Below are 22,506 nucleotides of genomic sequence, written 5' to 3' on the forward strand. Positions count from 1 at the left end.
CTTGTTTCAAATCCTAGGTCAGTCACTTACTGTCTGTGTTCTTGTGCTGGTTGTTATGTCTCCAAGTCGTCTTCCTTAAAATGAGAAAGAATTATATCTACTTTGTGAAAATAAAGAATAAATATATATAAAGTACCAAGAAAGAAAATAAACGTTATCTGTAATTTTAGCACTTTATTAATAAAACGAGAGCGTGAAGTTGTCACATTGATATGTACTATCTACCCCAAGAGTAAGTATAAAATTATCTTTGTTTATATGTACCACAGCATTTTTGACAATGCTAAGCATGTTAAATACATATGTTAATGGAAAATGGTAATTGAATAGACTGTATTAAAAAGTCATGGACTTAATAGAGTCTCCTTTGGAATATGGACATGTTCTAATGTCAAACTGTAAAACTTTGCAGGTTAGAATACCTGTGTGATAAAGTGTCAATGGATAATGCAGTAGCTTTCATGATGGGATACTTTATGGTTAGTGGATTTTCACTGTTTGCTCATTTAATATATATTGAGTACTCATGTGCCCTGAACCCCATGTTAATGACAAAGCTAGGCCTCAAATGTCTATTCCTCAGCATAATGATCTGCCTCACAAAGCTCTTGTGAAATCAGTTGGGAAAAAACTGTCTACAGTGAATATTGACAACTAGGCAAAAACTGAATCTAGTCCACTTGTGAGAATTTTTTATTTCTATATACTGTGCTTGTAGAATTTCCTTTCTTAAATTGAATGTAAAATGTGTGGTTTCATTTCAGTGTAGGTTTGAAAGTAAATATCTGTCCAGATTTAATGAACTCATATTTTAACAGAGTCGAGAGAAAGAACTTATGGGTTTCAGCAAATCGGTAAATGAAGCACGTTCAAAGATGGATGTAGCCCAGTCAGAACTTGATATCTATCTCAGTTGTCATAATACTGCAGTGTCGCAATTAACTAAGGCCAAGGAAGCTCTAATTGCAGCTTCTGAGACTCTCAAAGAAAGGAAAGCTGCAATCAGAGATATAGAAGGAAAACTCCCTCAAACTGAACAAGAATTAAAGGAGGTAAATCTTTGCTTCTCTATTGCGTCAGAACATCATTCATCACCTTTAGCTTTATACATTTTTGTTGTTTTTAATCTCAGCATCTAAGGTGATTAGTGATAGATAAATTTTCTTCATTTTATATAATCTCAAAAGAATGAGGTCAGCATTTCAGTATTCCATATGTGCGCTATCAAGAAACTGTATTATCCCCAGAAGCATCATACAGTAAATCACCACCGCCACCCTACTGTGGAAATAATTTAAACAAAAGAAAGTTTGTGTTTCTTTAAATCTTAAGTATAGACAATTTATTTAAGGATAAATAAAAAACATTACGTGTATATGTATTTATATAATGAATATAGAACAACTATCTTAGTGTGTTTTGGGTTTTGAATTTATGGATGTAGTTTCTTTGCTGGCATTCCAAAATGTTATAAACTAACCAAGATGTGTAGCTTAGCTCATCGGTGCCTGTCCCCTATCCTTGAGTGAATTAGATGTCTAAGGAATTTCATAAACTTTAAATCTCCATAGATCTCCAAAACCTCAGTAGGCAAGGTGTCAAAAAAAAAAAAAAAAAAAAAAGGCCGAGACAGGCGGATCACGAGGTCAGGAGATCAAGACCATCCTGGCTAACACGGTGAAACCCCGTCTCTACTAAAAAATAAAAAAAAACTAGCTGGGCGAGGTGGCAGGCGCCTGTAGTCCCAGCTACTCGGGAGGCTGAGGCAGGAGAATGGCAGGAACCCGGGAGGCGGAGCTTGCAGTGAGCTGAGATCCGGCCACTGCACTCCAGCCTGGGCGACAGAGCGAGACTCCGTCTCAAAAAAAAAAAACTGAAGTGTAATTATACTGAAAATAAATATGAGTCTTTTTCATTTTAGTAAATGCATACTATTTGGTCATCAGGGAATTTCATGACCAGGGAGAATTTAAATGTAAATTAAGTTAGATCCAGTGACTACTTCTATCTTCCTGGTGAATCCGTTTATTTTGGGATGAATTATGTCAGTAACCTGGTTTAAACTTTATGCCAGTGCAGTAAGTAATAGACATAATTTAAATCTAGTGGATGGAGGAGAATACCAGTTACAAAAAATGGCTGCTGCTAAGTTGGAGATTGAGAAACTGAGAGGCTGTATTTATGTGTGCATGTGTGTGGTTCCTCTCTTGTTGGGAGCCTGGCATTTTTGTATAGCAATAGAATTATCCAGTCCTCTTTCTCCCCTTCATTTCAGAGGTGTGCTTTTTCTCCAGCACCCCCCAGCCCCATTCAGCTAAAATAAAGCACAGCATAACCATAGTCCTGCCCAGTTATTCATACCTTGGATCCTGTTTCTGGGTCTGCTTTTAATTAGGGCAGAGCTTAAGAATTAGGGCACACTTACGTATAACTATGTAGAGTCAAACTGGGATTTTCACAGCCCCAGGTACACTTTCTCTATCAGGATGAACTAATTGCTCCTGGAAAAATACTACACTTAATGTTTTCTTTTATTGACCCAAGTAATTTATGCCCCTTTTAAACCCATCCATATTTGCCACAACCAAACCAGCAATCGCCATACAGCTGCTCAGTTTTGGTTCACATTTTTATTGTTGGTCTTTTTTTTTCTTTGTTATTAAAGAATTACAACTAATTCAGTGCAATAACTGATCATATTTAGGAGTTAATGCTTCTGGATTTCATTTTATTTGCACTTTTAGAAAGAAAAAGAACTTCAAAAACTTACACAAGAAGAAATAAACTTTAAAAGTTTGGTTCATGATCTCTTCCAAAAAGTTGAAGAAGCAAAGAGCTCATTAGCAATGAATCGAAGTAGGGGGAAAGTCCTTGATGCAGTAATTCAAGAAAAAAAATCTGGCAGGATTCCAGGAATATATGGAAGATTGGTAAGGTAGATTTTGTGGGGGGGGCATGGCTTTACTTTTATTTTTTAAGAAAGTGTAACTTTTTTTGCCTTAAACAACTGTATTTCAAGTGTCACTGTATATAAAATAACATTCATTTTCTTTGTTTTAAAGCACACTTATTTTTAAACATTTTGCCCTTATAGTTTCTTGTTTATTTAGCTTTAGATAAATACAGTTATTTCATACCTGTCAAGAAAAATATTAGTAATGGCACACAAACTTAAAACCATTTTATCCTTTTTTTTAAAAGAAAGAATTTACCCAGGCATAATGGCGTGTGCCTGTAGTCCCAGCTGTTGGAGAGGCAGAGGCAGAAGGATCACTTGAGCCTAGGAGTTCAAAGTCCGTTTTTTAAAAAATGAAAAATTTTTAAAAAGTTGATATATTTGGGGTTTCACACCATTTTACTTAGGTTTTGGCTAGCATTTAAGGATATAACAAGGGATAATCTAAAAATCTAAGGCTAGCAATAGCCATTACTGCTTCTGAACCTGGAGGGAAGGGAGTTGTGGTTCAGAGGAAATGGGGAAAATGGATACCTTAACCCCACCTATTTCCTGCCCTCTAGTCTTAACTGAAACCTCATATTGGCTGAAGCTGGAGAGTCAAAGGAGCCAGTTGATACAGTCCTCAAGTCAGCCTTTCGAAGAAGGGAACAAAGTGATTTAAAAGGGCAAATGAAAAATTACCCAACGTGATTGCTTCTACATCTTGTATCAGGGGACTTCCACCTGATTTTCTTGAGGATAAACAATTTGATCCTATTCATTTGCTCTCAAGGAAAGCCCAAACCAGTGAATACTGCTAGATAGCTGTGTAATAGATAAACAGATAAATGTGTTTCATCACGATTTACATAATTTTAGATGCTTTTCAGTAATTCAGAGTTTCTGAGTTGTTTTGCTTATAGTTCATTTAGGTTTTATAGCTTCACATTTTCATAAAATGAAAACAGTTCTTTCGTGCTCATTAGAAATTCAAGCTGCATATTCATAAACTATGTATTTTGTATTTTGTTGTGTACTCTTTTGTACCCTTTAAAACCATGTCTACATAAAGTTTTTCAATTAAAAGAACTTTTTAAAACTTGTTGAATGAAATGGTCCTGTCCTTTTTGCCTAACTCTTTTTTCCCCCCACTCTTAATTATTAGGGGGACTTAGGAGCCATTGATGAAAAATACGATGTGGCTATATCATCCTGTTGTCATGCATTAGACTACATTGTTGTTGATTCTATTGATACAGCCCAAGAATGTGTAAACTTCCTTAAAAGACAAAATATTGGAGTTGCAACCTTTATAGGTTTAGATAAGGTGGGTATTCATAATAACCTACCTATAATAGACTTTTTAAGTGCTAAGTGTTTTTTCATTTTGGATTCTAGCTTTTTCTTTATGGTTACTCAGTGAATACCTGATGGGTTTTGAGGATTATTTTATGTTCTGAGGTTATATGATTATAAAAACTTGTTTGACATATTGCAGTGCCTCCATTAAAGAAATGTACATTCCAGAGTTAAAAGGAAACCTTTATTGAGATAATTTATCTACAATAAAATTTATCATTTTAGGCTGGGTGTGGTGGCTTATGCCTTTAATCTCAGCACTTTGGGAGTCCAAGGCAGGCGGATCACGAGGTCAGGAGTTTGAGACCAGCCTGGCCAACATGGCAAAACCCCATCTCTACTAAAAATACAAAAATTAGCTAGGCATGGTGGTGAGCGCCTGTAATCTCAGCTACTCAGGAGGCTGAGGCAGGAGAATTGCCTAAACCTGGGAGGTAGAGGTTGCAGTGAACCTAGATTGTGCCACTGCACTCCAGTCTGGGTGACAGTGAGACTCAAAAAAAAAAAAAAGAAATCATTTTAAAGTATGCAGTTTGGTGGGTATTAGTATATTCACAGTGTTGTTCATCATGACCACTGTCTGATTCCAGGATATTTTTTTATCACTCCAGAAAGAAACCCCATAGACAGTAACAGTCACTCCCTATACCCCTTCACCTCCTCCAAACACTAATTACTTTTTTGTCTCTATAGATTTATCTACATATAAATGGAATCATATGATATATGGCCTTCTTATACAGCTACATTTACTTAGCAGGTTTTCAGGTTCATCTGTGTTGAAGTATGTATCAGTACTTCGTTCCCTTTTATTGCCAAATGGTATCTGTTACATCATTTTGTATAACCATTTGTCAGTTGATGGATACTTTTGTTTTCACTTTCTGACTGCTTTGGCAATACTTCTGCTATGAACGTTTGTGTACAAGTTTTTGAATGAACATGTATTTTCAGTTCTTTTGGGTATATACCTAGGGTAGAACCGTTGGGTCATACGGTAATTCTATGTTTAACTTTTTGAAGAACTGTCAAGACTGTTTCCACAGTGGCTGTACCATTTCCCACAAGCATGTGTAAGGGTTCCAGTTTCTTTACATCCTCGTTAACACTTGTTATGGTACATCTTTTTGATTATAGTCATCTCAGTGAATATGAAGTGGGATCTCATGGTTTTGATTAGGATTTTCCTGATGACTTATAGTAAAAGTCCTTTTATGTCCTTGGCCATTTTTTATCTTCCTTGGAGAAATGTTTGTTCAAATCCTTTGCCCATTTTTTAATTGGTTTCTCTGTTGAAGTGTAGGATTTCTTTATTCTGAATACAAATCTCTTGTGAGATGATTTACAGATATTTTACCCCATTCCTTGGATTGTATTTTCACTTTCTTGATGGTATCGTTTGAGGCACAATTTATCTTTTTTTCCTTTGGTTGCTTGTGTTTTGGGTATTATACCCAAGAAACACTGCCTAATCCAAGGTCACGGTGATTTACCTCCTTTGTTTTCTTCTAGGAGTTCTGTAGTTTTAGCTTTATATTTAGGTTTTAATCTATTTTAATTTTTCACATGATATAGAGTAGGGATCAAACTGCTCTTTCCATGCAGCTATCCAGTTATTCCAGCACCATTTGTTGAAAAGATTCTTTACCCCATTGAATTTTCTTGGCATCCTTGTTGAAACCACCCAGCCATTAATGTAAAGGTTTATCTCTGGGCTTTCAATTTTATTACTTGTGCTGGTCTTGATTATTACAGCATTGTAATAAGTTTTAAAATCAGGAAGTCTGAGTCCTGTAATTTTGTTCTTTATCATATTGACTGTTCTTGGGTCCCCAGAATTTGTATATATGAATTTTAAGATCCAGATGGTCAATTACTGCCACAAAAAAAAGGCGAGGAAGTAACTGGGATTTTGATACAGGTTGTATTGAATTTGTAGATCAGTTTAGATAGTATTGCCATCTTAACAATATTAAATCTTTAGATCCACAAACATGGGATGTCTTCCATTTATTTAGGTCTAATTTTATAACCTTTTGTGTACATTTCTTGTTTCTTCTGTTAAATTTATTCCTATGGGTTTTTTTTCTGAGTTTTCTTTTTTGTTACTGTGTTTGTTTGTTTGTTTTTCACTTGTAGATGGCTGTATGGGCAAAAAAGATGACCAAAATTCAAACTCCTGAAAATACTCCTCGTTTATTTGATTTAGTAAAAGTAAAAGATGAGAAAATTCGCCAGGCTTTTTATTTTGCTTTACGAGATACCTTAGTAGCTGACAACTTGGATCAAGCCACAAGAGTAGCGTATCAAAAAGATAGAAGGTGGAGAGTGGTAACTTTACAGGGACAAATCATAGAACAGTCAGGTAATAGTGTTTTTGTTTCTTTGTTTTTGTTTTTTTTTCTACCAGCATTGACTTTAATCTTGTTGGGGAGACATCTAAAACTGACTTCTCGCCCCTGTTTTCCAGGTACAATGACTGGTGGTGGAAGCAAAGTAATGAAAGGAAGAATGGGTTCCTCACTTGTCACTGAAATCTCTGAAGAAGAGGTCAGCATATCTGAAATTGTAGCCAGACTTTTTTTTTTTTTTTTTTTAATAGCTTTACTGAAGTACATACAAACTACAAAATTTGGCCATTTTAAGTATGGTGTACTCAAACTTTAATAGACTGAATTTTCTGTAAATGACTAGGGGTTTTTTATGTAAAACCCTTTAAAAGTTTTAGAAAACAAAATATTAGTTAGAAACTATATGCTCAAAATCTTTTAATTAGTACATTTGGATCATACAGATATTCCATAACTTACATAATTTCTGTTTTACATTTAACTTATTGGGGTTTTTTTGCATTATTGCTATATTACATAATTTTTTATTTCAAAATAATTATAAGCAAAGACTTCTTGATGCAAATCTCAACTTTACTTCAAAGTATTTTATACTTTTTTCCTCCTCAAAAACATGTTCCTAGATAGCCTGAATACCTTTTCCCATATTTTATACTTTTATCCTTCTCAAAAACATGTTCTTAGATAGCCTGAATACCTTTTCCCAAAGTGTTGTGCTTTGATTTTTTCCTCCCATATTTTGAAAATACGAGTTTATATCCTTCCACTTAAGTATTTGAATGCTGTACCTTCATTGAAGTAATAGGTGACTTTACAACACTTAGTTACCTTTCCATCTTATTATTTGATCAAGAAATTATTTGACCATCTCCTGAACTTTAAGCTTGGGATTGGAACGGGTGGTTTGATTTTGTTCTAGTCTAAAATCAGAAGTTTTAGACCGGGCATGGTGGCTCACACCTGTAATCCCAGCACTTTGGGAGGCCAAGGCGGTCGGATCACAAGGTCAGGAGTTCAAGACTGGCCTGGCCAACATATTGAAACCCCGTCACTACTAAAAATACAAAAATTAACTGGGTGTGGTGGCACACACCAGTAATCCCAGCTACTCGGGAGGCTGAGGCATGAGAATCACTTGAACCCAGGAGGCGAAGACTGCACCATTGCACTCCAGCCTGGGCGACAGAAGTTTTAGTTTTCTTCGTAAGTTGACTTTTCTGTCAATCTGAAATGGCTCTTAGAGAAAACTTTTTTTAATAGCTTTTAAAACTTTCTTTGTAGGTAAACAAAATGGAATCACAGTTGCAAAACGACTCTAAAAAAGCAATGCAAATCCAAGAACAGAAAGTACAACTTGAAGAAAGAGTAGTTAAGTTACGGCATAGTGAACGAGAAATGAGGAACACGCTAGAAAAATTTACTGCAAGCATCCAGGTATGTGCATGTGTGTGTGTACTGAAACTATTTGGGATTCAGCAGGAATTTATCAGAACCATTTTGCTATTTGCTTACAATTTATAAAATATATAAGGGAGGGAGAAGAGAGGATCTATAGGCAGATGTAACTCTTGATGATTTTGTTTCATTGAGTACTAATAGATAATGCCCTGTCACAGTGTTGCCCCAACCACAGCTATTCCTGTTTTCCATTTGTACTCCATAGAAACATTACTTTCCTTAACGATGTGGCCCTTTATTTTTATTCTTTTCAAAGTGGAATTTTTTTTAATTATGAAAAAGCAATGCACTCCCACTTTTTTTTTTTATTATTACTTTCCTTAACAGCGATGTGGCCCTTTATTTTTATTCTTTTCAAAGTGGAATTTTTTTTAATTATGAAAAAGCAATGCACTCTCACTTTTTTTTTTAAGTTTCCAGAAAATACCCAAATGATCACCTTCAATTTTGACGCATGTTCTTTCAACTTTTCTAATACCTAGTTTGCATGTAACATATTTATATATGTGGTAGATATGTATATATAAAGTGTGCATATGGTTTTTTTAATGTCATACTTTTCTTAATAAAATATGGTTTTCTTCTCAAGCCAATATAAATGTACTTTGTTTTTAATTGCTTTAGAGCATTTTGTTTATACCATAATTGACCATTTTTTTTTGTATTATGTACATGGCTATGTTAAAAAAAAATCCTTGTAGGTATACCTTGATTCATCAGTTATTTCCTTAGATTTCAAAAATTACAAGTATTAGACCATATGTGTACAATGTTTAAGGCATTTGTTGCATAATGCCAGATTGTTTTCAAAAGTTATAATTTATGCACTACTAACAGCATATTCAAATAATTATTTTTCCAAGTCTTTGAACACTAGGGTGGTCTAAATAAGTTTGCTATATTGTAAACAGAAATGTAGCATTTTAACTTTATAACGAGCTTACACATTTTGTTTTTGTTGGCCATTTTCATTTTTTATATCAATGGCGCATGTCTTCCCTTTTCCTATTAGTGTGTGTCTTTTTCTTGAAGATTTTAAGTGCTCTTTTTAAAAATTAACAATGTTTACAGCAAATGTTAAAATATTGACCTTAAATGTTAAAACTTTTTTGTAGCGTTTAATAGAGCAAGAAGAATATTTGAATGTCCAAGTTAAGGAACTTGAAGCCAATGTACTTGCTACAGCCCCTGACAAAGAAAAGCAGAAATTGCTAGAAGAAAACGTTAGTGCTTTCAAAACAGGTATGTTTAAAGATAGACCTTTTTTGAAAACAAAAACAGGTTTTTAAAGCTTGCAATATTTAAGAAGCAGTGGAATAATAATAGAAGCTAAGTATATGCAAGTCATTGCACTCTTTTATGGTGTTATAAAGTAAGTGCTGTTAAGTCTCATTTGACAAATAAGGAAACTGAGGCACAGTGGTGCGTGTGTGTGTGTATACATATGTAATTTGCCTAAGGTCACACAGTACGTGGTGGTATAGGAATAGGTGATATAGTCTGATTTTTGAGCCCATGTTTTTAATGTCATACTTTGTATACTTTGGCCCTAATCATTCCAAAACCCCTTCAAGATAGTGGTTATAGATTTAGAAAAACTAAATCACTCAAATAACACAGGGAATAAATGGTATGCACTCAAAAACAATGTGTAGTTGTATTTTTTTTCTTTCATAACTTCTTGTGCACATATAGACGTGTAAATGTTCTACCAAAATAGAATCTTTAGGCAGGAAAAGGAATTCATAGGCAGAATTGGCTCTGTAGCCTTAATTGAAATCCCCTGATCACGCACTTGAGCAGCTGTGCTTCTCTTTCCATGTTGACTTCAATCAAACATAGATGTGCATCTTACTGAGAGAAGGGATGGTGAATTATGCCACAGTCCCGTTCCAGGTTTACACAATCTTAGCTAGTGACTCCAGCAAACACAGCAAGCTTCATTTTTATTCTTAAGATGGATCCCTGTTAGTTTGCTTCGTGAGCCAAGGAAGACAAATACCGATTAACCATCCCAAAAAACTAATGAGAGTGGAGTTGGAGCAGTTATCCAACTGCTCCAAAAATGAGGGGATTTTCTTCCCAAAGAAAAAGATTTTTAAATGTTGACACATTTCCACAATGCGTATCAAATGTTCATTTATACGCACATTAATTTGTGTGCGTGTCTGTGTCTGTGTCTATCTGCATATCTAATATTCAGGCCCTCACTTAAATAGTACCTGCTACTGACCAGGCTTTGTTTTAGGTCCTATTGATACAGCAGTAAACAAAAATAAAGTCTCTTTCCAGGGAGCACACATGTAAGATGGCACATATTTAAGTGGAGGCCCAAAGAAAGTGTGAGTGCTAACCTGTGTATGTTTGAGAGAAAAGCATTCCAAGAAGAGCATAAAGGAGCAAATACAAAGGCTGAAGCAGGAGTATGCTGGGAACACAAGCCATTGTGGCTGGAATAAAGGACGGAGGAACCCAGATCCCCTGGGGCCTTCAACCACACTGTACTTTCCCTACAAGCACCCACAACAATGGCTCTGATGGTACCTAACGGTCAGTTGAGAAGCCAAAATGTATATCTGTGCTGTTAATGGCAACATTTTCATGGAGAGACTGCAAGAGTCTATATGTGTTTCATACTTAACTTGTAAAGGAATCCTTGACTTTATTAGGAGCTCTATATATCTCCTCTCATAGAAATGCCATAAAAATGCCGTATATTATCAGGAGACTCTGTTAATATCTCATGTGGAGGACCCATTCGTGCAAGCATATCTTTAAGATTAAATATTTTCTTTTCAACTCTTGAACATATTCATATTTTTAAATAAAGGCTACAGTAAATCATTATATCTAAATCTGTGCAAACATTTTATATTTAAGATAAATTGGACTGCGCACGGTGGCTCACACCTGTAATCCCAACACTTGGGGAGGCCGAGGCAGGCAGATCACTTGAGGTCAGGAGTTTGAGACCAGCCTGGCCAACATGGTGAAACCCCGTCTCTTCTAAAAATACACACACAAAAAAAAGCCAGGTGTGGTGGCACACGCTTATAATCCCAGGTACATGGCAAGCTGAACCAGGAGAATGGCTTGAACCTGGGAGGTGGAGGTTGCAGTGAGCTGCGATCGCACCACTGCACTCCAGCCTGAGCCATAGAGCGAGACTTCGTCTCAAAAATAAAAAATAGTTAAATATAGAATAGTGATGTCAGAATTGTAGGCTATATGTGGCACAGATTTTCTGATTCTAGTAGACATACTGCTATAGGTATTAAAAAATGCACTGCAGGTACTTGAAAACAAGAAAGTGCTCTGTAGAATTTCTTTTTGAAAGGAGATTCAGGGATAGAAGCCTTCCCAACTGCATGCCTGAGGTATCCCCCAATCATCATGAGTGGTGCTGATGGCTCCGACAGCAACTGGTGCTCTACCCTACAAGTGAGCCAAGCACACAGGCAGCCTATTAGAATTTCAGCCACAAAGAACATTATTACTATGAACAAGTTAATCCTGTCAACAAATGTAACTTAGACCTGAAAGAAGTAATTACTAGTGTTAGCAATATGTAGGACTTTTAAATGTATATGTTTAATATTCTTAGGAAAGTAAGGAGCCATCCATAAGCCGCCCCAAAAAAGTAGTGGGGGTTTTTGGTTTTTTTAGAGCCAAATGGTAATTTTAGATATTTGAGAAATAGAGATACTGGAATTAATAGATGGGCTAAAAGATCAGGCTAAAGAATTATCTGATAACGTAGTACAAAAAGATAAAGAAGCAGGAAGTTAAGAGATTTGGGAGCTCTTGAAATTCCAACATCTGCCTAACAGGAGAGCAAAGACGAAGGAAGCAGTAGTTATATCTGTCCAATCCTTGTCTCTCAGCAAATCCTACTTCCCTCCTCCTGTGCCTAATACCCATATACCCATAGGAGCTTTATGGGAATCTCCACCAGTTATCTCAGTATTCTTGATAGCCTGAATTTCGCATGTTTTTGCTACCTTTTCATTCTTCCTGTATTGGATAGTGATTCAGATTCAAGTGTGGAGAACAGAATTCAGTATGGCTAGCATAAATAGGATATGTGTGGTGAGTGGGTGTGGTGGGGGAGGGGCAGAGTAATACATTGTTTACAGAGTCACTGGGATGTCTAAAGAGAGTTTCTAGATTTAACATTTCAAGAATAATTTCCAGAGCTGCTCTGCAGAACCATCAAAGAAGCTACTGCCTCCTCCACATTTGGAAAGCAATCTCTCAAATTTGGAAGATGCCACTACAACTGCCAACAGTAGCAATACATTGTACCTACTGTAATCCATACCATCAAAGTCAGTGCCACTGCCTGTTAATATTCACAAAGCTATTGACTGGACACCAGAACCTCTAATTTCATTACAGAAAATCCAGACTGCTTGCCAGAAGAAACATGTCCAATTTGTTTATGCCTTCCAAATTATGCAAGTACTTTTGATTGAATTGACCTAAATTCCGTCTAAACCCTAGCTACAGGGGAATCTGGGAAATGTTAACTTTTACTCTTCGTTGTCACAGGAAGAATTGCTAATTCATCTTATATCCTCCACTTTGTTTTAATGTGGAGAACTGTGAAGTTATGTTAGCAGAAGAAAATAACCACAGTTACTTCACTGTGGGCAAGATAATACTGAGTTAGGCACATAGTGTATCTAAGGCTAAAAATCATTATGAATTCAGTAGTCAAGGAAATGCCCTAAGAAAAAGTTGTAAAGATACCTTAAAAGAAGCCGAGAACATGAAGCCATTAAGAAATGGTGTGTGTACAGCTGAGTTAGAGTGTTTAACCTTGTATATTTTTATAACACCATTTCTTCTGATACAGGAAATCGTTTTTTTAAGGTGCTTTTTCCCATATGCCTAAAATTTGTTTTAATGCCTCACGTTAAGTCATAGCAACTGAAGAAATGTACCTCTAACGAATGATGTTCATTAACATAGAAACACAAATTAGGTTCTTTATTTTTTAATTTCAGAATATGATGCTGTGGCTGAGAAAGCTGGTAAAGTAGAATCTGAGGTTAAACGCTTACACAATATCATCGTAGAAATCAATAATCATAAACTCAAGGCCCAACAAGACAAACTTGATAAAATAAATAAGCAATTAGATGAATGTGCTTCTGCTATTACTAAAGCCCAAGTAGCAATCAAGACTGCTGACAGGTAGAGTATGCATGTTACCCTAACCTGTTTTCCCTTTCCCCACCTTCACATTGGAAAGGGGGTTACTATGTAATGTTCCATAAAATGTTTTTCTTACTGTTAACTTATTGAACCTGTCTGACACATTACCTAATAGGACTTTCATGATGGAAAACCTATAATGAACATTTATCCTATGGCCAATTAAAAAGGCTGGTAAACAGGTATGCCATAGGAAAGTACAGGTAGACGAACCCCCCAGTTGTGAGGGCATGGAAATCAGTTTTGTTTCTCTGGTCTCGGAGGGAGTAGTTGGTCCTTAATTTAAATAGATATAGGCATTAAAAGAATAAGTAAAAGAGGTAAAAATGGGATCACTTAGCAAAATTCTCTTGGTAACTTACATTTTATTTTATATTTTTATTTTTTGATACAGAGTCTCGCTCTGTAGCCCAGATTGGAGTGCAGTGGCACAGTTAGGGCTCACTGCAGCCTCAATCTCCCAGGCTCAGGCAGTCCTCCCACCTCAACCTCCCGAGTAGCTGGGACTACAGGAATGCACCACAACACCCAGCTAATTTTTGTATTTTTTTGTAGAGACAGAGTTTTGCCATGTTTCCCAGGCAGGTCTTGAACTCCTGGGCTGAAGCAATCCTCTTGCCTTGGCCACCCAAAGTGCTGAGATTACGGGCATGAGCCACTGCACCCAGCCACCTTGAATTTGTAAATACCTAAAAGATTTCATTGTCCTTAAAAAAAAAAGGTTTATCTACTTCTAGATCATTTATTTATTTATTCATTTATGAGACAGTCTTGCTCTGCCATCCAGGCTGGAGTGCAGTGGCACGATCTTGGCTCACTGCAGCCTCCGCCTCCCAGGTTCAAGCGATTCTCCTGCCTCAGCCTCCCAAGTAGCTGGGATTACAGGTACACGCTACCAGGCCCAGCTAATGTTTGTTTTTTTAGTAGAGACAGGGTTTCACCATGTTGCTCAGGCTGGTCCTGAACTCCTGACCTCATGGTCCACCTGCCTCGGCCTCCCAAAGTGCTGGGATTGCAGGCATGAGCCACCGCGCCCAGCCTTAATTTGTTTAGAGTATTTATTGAAGTATGTCTAAAATAAAGCTAGGTATGTATATAAAATTGAAATTTAGCCATTTCTGTTTTTAGAAAAAATTCTAACAAATTGATTGCATATTGATTATCTGGTTAAATTAATCCAGAGTGTTTTGCTCAGAGATAAGGAGGTAATAAGGGAGAAGTGGTGCCTTGCTTTTTTGGAAGTACTTGTTGCCTTGTCTTGAACTGGTAAGTATTTGAAGGTACAACTTTATGGGTGTAGAGATTTAAGAATCTCTGACAAGAAAATGACAGAATTTGATAATCTAATGGACAGTGTTGCATCAATCTAAAGTTAGATGATACAAGCAGCTTATATGGTATATTTTTAATTAAAAATATACAACTCATCCCACAAGTGTTTGTATAAACCTACAAAAACCGATTTAAGGATGGTTTAGAAAGTCATAAACTTAAAAATCTATGAATATAAAAAATGTCACACTAAATCTCATTAAAAGTTCTTTAGTAGGTTTTCAGAAACAACAAATCATGTTACCGCATTTTTGATGCATCATTTTGCTTTAGAAACCTTCAAAAGGCACAAGACTCTGTCTTGCGTACAGAGAAAGAAATAAAAGATACTGAGAAAGAGGTGGATGACCTAACAGCAGAGCTGAAAAGTCTTGAGGACAAAGCAGCAGAGGTCGTAAAGAATACAAATGCTGCAGAGGTAAGAGTTGCTTTCTGTTAAGAGGGGATGGGATGATACTGGAACCGATTTAAAGAGCTGGATATGTGACAGTGCCTAGAATGTAGTAAGCACTCATATATTTAAAGTTTTATAACTATCAATTTGTATTTGTACAATAAGAGAATACTGTAATTTGTGAATTTAAATGCTTATATTATTTTTAAATGGAAGGGGCAAGGAGAGATTAGTAATTCCTTCATCTTGATAATGTGAAAATGATGGCTGTATTTGGGAAGATTCTATCTAGCAGTTCTTTTCGGTGTTTAGGAATCCTTACCAGAGATCCAGAAAGAACATCGCAATCTGCTTCAAGAATTAAAAGTTATTCAAGAAAATGAACATGCTCTGCAAAAAGATGCACTTAGTATTAAGTTGAAACTTGAACAAATAGATGGTCACATTGCTGAACATAATTCTAAAATAAAATATTGGCACAAAGAGGTGAGATTGTTACCACTTAGTTTAATTTTTAACGTATTCTTTATGAAAAAAGTGGGTTTGGGGAGGATTGTTTTGGGGGGTTGGGGTTCTTAAATTTTGTTTGCGAGCTACATTGTGATTTTTAATTCTGTGACACATCTCAGGTTTATGGGGACATATTGTTATAGACAGAAAAGTCTTAAGTAATGGTTAGAATCAGACAACTACCCTTTCACCCTAAGGCTGATCTGGACATTTAAGAAAAGATTACATGAACACTTTCGAGTGTTACAACTATTTTTCTTAAAGTCCTTTGAAAAATAATTGATACACAAATCAGTCACTACTCCTGTTTTCATAGCTGTGTAATTTGTCATACTATTTTTTTAAGACAATGAATTGTGATATTATGCCTTCTCTAACTCTCCCCTAAATTGAACTTTTAGATTTCAAAAATATCATTGCATCCTATAGAAGATAATCCTATTGAAGAGATTTCAGTTCTAAGCCCAGAGGATCTTGAAGCAATCAAGAATCCAGATTCTATAACAAATCAAATTGCACTTTTGGAAGCCCGGTGTCATGAAATGAAACCAAACCTCGGTGCCATTGCAGAGTATAAAAAGAAGGTATGAATGAACTGTTTATGTATACTAGTTGGAATTCTTTTTAGTCCTTAGCCTAAATTCTGACCTTTAGTTTTGTATAATTAATGCTGTCGGCCAGGCGGGGTGGATCACGAGATCAGGAATTTGAGACCAGCGAGGCCAACATAGTGAAACCCCATCTCTGTTAAAGATACAAAAAAGTAGCCGGGCGTGGTGGCACGTGCCTGTAATCCCAGCTACTTGGGAGGCTGAGGCAGGAGAATCGCTTGAACCTGGGAGGCGGAGGTTGCAGTGAGCCGAGATCGCGTCATTGCACTCCAGTCCAGCCTGGGCGTCAGGGCGAGACTACGTCTCATAACGAAATAATAATTAACAGTGCTAATTGGCCAGGCGCGGTGGCTCAAGCCTGTAATCCCAGCACTTTGGGAGGCCGAGACGAGCGGATCACGAGGTCAGGAGATTAAGACCATCCTGGCTAACACGGTGAAACCCCATTTCTACTAAAAAATACAAAAAACTAGCTGGGCGACGTGGCGGGCGCCTGTAGTCCCAGCTACTCGGGAGGCTGAGGCAGGAGAATGGCGTAAACCCAGGAGGCGGAGCTTGCAGGGAGCTGAGATCCGGCCACTGCACTCCAGCCTGGGCGGCAGAGCGAGACTCCGTCTCAAAAAACAAAAAAAACAGTGCTAATTATATCAAATTTATCTGAATAGATTTTTCCTATCATAATCTTTTCACAGGAAGAATTGTATTTGCAACGGGTAGCAGAATTGGACAAAATTACTTATGAAAGAGACAGTTTTAGACAGGCATATGAAGATCTTCGGAAACAAAGGCTTAATGAATTTATGGCCGGTTTTTATATAATAACAAATAAATTAAAGGAAAATTACCAAATGCTTACTTTGGGAGGGGATGCTGAACTGGAGCTTGTAGACAGCTTGGATCCTTTCTCTGAAGGAATCATGTTCAGGTGTGTAATTATGCTGAGTTTATAATCCCACTGTTAACCTTTTGCTGCATATTCTCCAAACTCAATTTACTAGTAAATATTAATTTGCTTACGTGCTATTTATGCTTGCAGTTTACAGGGACAGCCCACCAGTATTTACAAAATATTTGTCTAGTTCATCTTTTCTTAAATTTTCAAGGCATTTTTAACATCAGGATTGAGAAACTGTATTTGATAAGGAGAAAGAATAGCAAGAAGTATACTTAGCTTGCTCTTTAAATCTTAAAATTTTGGTATGTGTTCCTATGTATTCGTCTTCCAGTAACGTTTTTATAAAATGACAGAAGAGTTCATATTTGTGAAAAGCAAATTACAGATTCCTGAGAGAAAGACAGTAGAAGTCAATTATGGAAAACAAATCATAAGGTCTTAACTTTAGCTTTACAAGTAATTTGACTATGATTTTCTTAATCATCAGTGTTCGACCACCTAAGAAAAGTTGGAAAAAGATCTTCAACCTTTCAGGAGGAGAGAAAACACTTAGTTCATTGGCTTTAGTATTTGCTCTTCACCACTACAAGCCCACTCCCCTTTACTTCATGGATGAGATTGATGCAGCCCTTGATTTTAAAAATGTGTCCATTGTTGCATTTTATATATATGTAAGTAATCATTTCGGGATTTTCATTCCAGAAACTTTTAGGGGTATCCTAAACACTGCACGTGGAATTATTCATTTCTTACTATTGAGCTTTTTCTTTATTGTCTAACTCCCATCTTCTCTGGTATCAGTGGAGACCAAATTATTTTTTATTTGAACCAAATACTTCCATTTTGGAGGAATAAAATATAAATTTAAAAATGCAAATTAGCAGAATCACAGCTAGAATCCTAGGTCATCTTCCTAGATCTTTTCCATTAGAAGTCAAAATAACCAAATTCCTTTCACGCTGAGATACTGTTTTATGAATTATTCCTGCCATCATTCCTTTACATGTTATCAATGCAATGTTTATTTTCCAAAAAATATTTGAGGTTACATGTTTGTGTGATTTACCTGTTATTACTTAATGTTTGACTTTTCTTTCTCTTTAGGAACAGACAAAAAATGCACAGTTCATAATAATTTCTCTTCGAAATAATATGTTTGAGATTTCGGATAGACTTATTGGAATTTACAAGACATACAACATAACAAAAAGTGTTGCTGTAAATCCAAAAGAAATTGCATCTAAGGGACTTTGTTGAACTTGTTTATGCTGAAGATTCTTCAAGTTGATTCAGTGTATTACTGATTTTTTTCTATTTGTAAAGGATTATGAGTTTTATAAAATACCCCTTAAACTAGATCATGAAACTGGTTTCTATTTTATGCAGTTAAGTCTAATAAAATATTCTCTATAATTGCTTCTAGATTACAAAAATATGACAATCTTGTAAGTAGCAGACTATCCAGAAAAATTAGATACCTGGAGGGTCAAGTAACTTGCCAAAGTAAGAAGTATGTTAGTTGAGGCAAAGTCCTGAACTAGGTTGTGCTCAGCATACCTTCGTGGGCCTTTGATCTACCTACACTGGAAACATCTGCCAACTAATCTTGGATATATTCTTTAAGGCATTCCACTTAGCTTGCCAGTTTAGACAATCACCACAGTTATTACCCAAATACTAGGAACATATTTTTGTAAACCAGTCATTTTGAATTATAGTGATGAGAATTTAAATATATGCTTTTCTAGAATGATGTTTGACCATTTATGACTTAATTACAAGAGAGCCAGTAAATTAAGACAGCGTCTCAACAAGCCTAGGCTATCTTTTAAGTTGAAAAATACCCCACTGTAGTTGCTTCATGAGTATGAAGATGGCCCCTGACTTACACTGGTTCCATTTACAAATTTTCAACTTTATGATACATTTATCAGGGTACTAAATGCATTTCAACTTGGTAGTTTCAACTTGATAGGTTTACCAGGATGTAGCCCCACTGTTGAGGAGCATCTGTATTTGGGGGTTACTTTAGTAATAAATGGTTAGTAAGATATCTTGAGTAATGTTTGCCTATAAAATTGTCAGGGTATTTTTATACTATTGGTTCAAGAATGTTTAATGCTACTGAACATAAGTTGGCAACCACTTGGTTTTTGGAAGGAATTTTGGTATTGAATTAGAAGTCTGCCCTAGCTATTAAATTTCTGGGTATTTATCCTAAGGAATTAAAAGAGTTAATTGTTTCTTCAGTGGGCTTTTGTTTTAGATACTTAAGAAATCCAACAGTTTGTATCATAATGTAACTGTAAAAATGTAAACGCATTATTAGCATGGACTTTTAAATAAAGCAAGATCTGAAATTCAAGTATGGTAACTTATTGGAAATCAAGAATATATAAGGGGGAGACACAGAGGTGGACAAAATGGCGGCGGAGCTGCACAGGGCAGGAGAAGCCGTGGTCTCAGAGGCAATGGTGGGGCTGGCGGTGGTTCCAACTGCGGGACAGGCAGTGGCCATAGCGGCTTGTTAGGTAAGTGGAAGATAGATGATAAGCCTGTAAAAATTGACAAGTGGGATGGATCAGCTGTGAAAAACTCTTTGGATGATTCTGGCAAAAAAGTACTTCTGGAAAAATAGAAATATGTGGAGAATTTTGGTCTAATTGATGGTTGCCTCACCATCTGTACAATCTCCTGTTTCTTTGCCATACTGGCTTTGCTTTGGGATTGTATGCACCCCTTTCCAGAGTCCAAACCCGTTTTGGCTTTGTGCGTCATATCCTATTTTGTGATGATGGGGATTCTGACCATTTATACCTCATATAAGGAGAAGAGCATCTGTCTCATGGCCCACAGGAAAGATCCTACAGGAATGGACCCTGATGATATTTGGCAGCTGTCCTCCGGTCTTAAAAGGTTTGATGACAAATACACCTTGAAGCCGACCTTCATCAGTGGGAGAACAAAGCAGCAGCGGGAAGCCAAGTTCACCAAGTCCATTGCTGTTTTTTGACCACAGTGGGACACTGGTCTTGGATGCGTATGAGCCTGAAATATCCAGGCTCCATGACAGTCTCGCCATAGAAAAGTAAAATAGCGAATTCTAAAAGTAGCCCTCTTTCTGCTGGATCTTGCTGAATTACTGGCTTGGGGGGTGGGGGAGATGAACTTAAACTGGGTAAAGTAAGAAATGTTAAGTCCCTGTTTTGTCCTGAAATTTTAGTCTATTCTGGATAAATAGGATTTTCTGACACAGAAATGAGAAGTTGTAGCTCTGATGTCTATAGTCTCCTTGATCTGCTGATTGCATTATTTTAATTTGCTTTGCTGAGAAGCAGTTTTGCTAAAAGCTGTACAGACATTTTCTTTTGTACCTAGCAGTACTTTATATAGTATAGCTTTGGGCCATGTAGCATTTTAAGACTCAATTTTTTAAAATTATTAATCTGTTGCTGACTCTGTTAATTCCTATTTCAATATGTTTCCTTGAAGAATTCAGGATACAACTTCTTGTGTATGACAGCTTTCCTTCACACACTTTTTGTGGGTGTGTATGTATCTGATTTGGGGAGAATTTAAAAAACACATAGCTTTTTAATTTGTTTGAAACAGACTTTCTGCCTGTTACATTTTGTGCTTTTAACCAGTTAAACAAGCCAATGGCCTTTTAGTTTTATATTGTGTTTTCCACTAGTATGTCCCTGTCGATTTGTTTGTGCCTTTTATTAACTGCCATTTTCTAAAATTTTTTTCAAGAAAAGTAAAAAAAAAGAATATATAAGGGAAAAGTAAGTTTAAAATGCTATAATGATAATCTCAAGTGTTTTCATTTGGTGGGAGAATAGAATTTAATACTTTATTATGTTTTCATAACCAATGCAGTAGAGCTCAGATTTTTTGAGAGTTTCACTCCATCACCCAGGGTGGAGTGCTGTGGCAAGATCTTGGTTCACTGCAACCCCGCCTCATGGGTTTAGGCAATTCAAGTGCCTCAGCCACGAGTAGCTGGGACTACAGGTGTACACCACAGTGCCCAGATAATTTTTGTATTCTGGGTAGAGTGGGGTTTTGCCATGTTGGCCAAGCTGGTCTCAAACTCCTGGCCTCAAGTGATCTGCCTGCCTCAGCCTCCCAAAGTGCTGGACTACAGGCATGAGCCACCACACCCAGCCTGCAGTACTAAGTTTCAAAGAATAGAAGTACCCAGAACCCATGTGAAAATCCCATAGCTACCACTCCTGAGTTTGGAAGTCTCATTAAGACAGTGCAAATAAAATATCAAAAGGTGTTTATTAAAATATATATTTTGTTATACATAAAACTTAGAAATATTTCAAGATTTATATACATTAACTTTTGCAGTCTTCCTGCTGGTAAAAATACAAAACAGCAGTATAAGAACCAGTTACTCATATTCAACTATATGCATACTTAACAAAATGAAGTCTTCCTAAAAACTAGCAAGATACAAAATAATGTCAAATCTAAAATGGTATATATACTTACGTTTTTAGCTATTCTTATAGATTATAAACCCTTATTAACATTAATCTTGGCCTACTTCTTTAAAGTTGAGTGATAGCATGAACTCTGAAAAGAGAATGCATGGGTTCTCCCACAGCTATATGACCTTGGGCAAGTCACTTGTCAGTTCCCTCATCTACAAAAAGTGGGGGTTAAAAATATTCACATCACAGATATGAGAGATTAAGTAGCTTAACACATAATGGCTAACATACATTTCACTGCTTATGTGTTTTTCAAACTACAGGGCACTTTTATGGTGTGACTAGTATTTTAAGTAATCAATGCAACTTAGTATTTTTATCTCTACCTGAATATGTGTCTCCTTACCTCTACTATGCCCTTTAAATGTTCTTTACCCACACAGTAGTTAATTGTGCTAGGTGTAAGTCTGATACTAATCATAAATTGATACAATACCGTCATCTTAGTGTTAAGACTTGTTCTCAGCAGATAAGACTTTTAGGACTAGTTCCCTGAAAAGCTGTATTTATTTATGATAGTTTATGTGTAATCTGTAGGGCCAGGAGCATTGTCTAATCTGACCCAAAACGTCTTTTTGAACTAGATAAGGCTCTTCTTCAGTGATCCAAGAGCAGCCCCTTTGGGATTTCTGGAAAGCAAATCAACCTGCACTTAGGGTTGCATGAACAGTGGGCCAAAAGTCATAACACATGCATCATAACTCCAGTCCCTGTTAAAGGGAACTAAAAGGCTTTGATTTAATAGGCCCTCTTAAGCAAAGCAAATATAAGATTAAGTTATTGGTACTTTTGCATTAGCTTAAGGGAATGTGGTAGACAATTTAAAGGAGCTAAGATGAATAAAGTTGAAAACCAAACACCGCATATTCTCACTCATAGGTGGGAATTGAACAATGAGATCACTTGGACACAGGAAGGGGAACATCACAC

At 36.4% G+C, this 22,506-nt stretch overlaps 2 protein-coding genes and 1 pseudogene across 4 annotated transcripts in view; 2 read left to right on the plus strand and 1 right to left on the minus strand.

Moving 5' to 3' along the window:
* LOC105488531 (structural maintenance of chromosomes 4) overlaps positions 1–19,433 on the plus strand; it is a 36,601-nt gene extending 17,168 nt beyond the window's left edge. For all 3 annotated transcript variants that reach the window (XM_011752713.3, XM_011752716.3, XM_011752712.3), the window contains 14 exons: positions 819–1,052; positions 2,745–2,930; positions 4,104–4,265; positions 6,437–6,662; positions 6,768–6,847; positions 7,930–8,082; positions 9,222–9,348; positions 13,116–13,305; positions 14,932–15,076; positions 15,365–15,538; positions 15,964–16,146; positions 16,866–17,098; positions 17,556–17,739; positions 18,173–19,433. In XM_011752713.3, coding sequence (XP_011751015.1) covers positions 819–1,052; positions 2,745–2,930; positions 4,104–4,265; positions 6,437–6,662; positions 6,768–6,847; positions 7,930–8,082; positions 9,222–9,348; positions 13,116–13,305; positions 14,932–15,076; positions 15,365–15,538; positions 15,964–16,146; positions 16,866–17,098; positions 17,556–17,739; positions 18,173–18,325 — 2,430 coding nt within the window. In that variant the 3' untranslated portion in view covers positions 18,326–19,433. The remainder of the gene's footprint in view (positions 1–818; positions 1,053–2,744; positions 2,931–4,103; positions 4,266–6,436; positions 6,663–6,767; positions 6,848–7,929; positions 8,083–9,221; positions 9,349–13,115; positions 13,306–14,931; positions 15,077–15,364; positions 15,539–15,963; positions 16,147–16,865; positions 17,099–17,555; positions 17,740–18,172) is intronic.
* LOC105488529 (intraflagellar transport 80) overlaps positions 1–22,506 on the minus strand; it is a 186,634-nt gene that overhangs the window by 152,101 nt on the left and 12,027 nt on the right. The window lies entirely within an intron of this gene.
* On the plus strand, positions 19,446–20,744 carry LOC105488595 (signal peptidase complex subunit 2-like; annotated as a pseudogene).

This window comes from Macaca nemestrina, chromosome 2, assembly GCF_043159975.1.
Source record: "Macaca nemestrina isolate mMacNem1 chromosome 2, mMacNem.hap1, whole genome shotgun sequence".
Taxonomy (NCBI): Eukaryota; Metazoa; Chordata; class Mammalia; order Primates; family Cercopithecidae; genus Macaca; species Macaca nemestrina.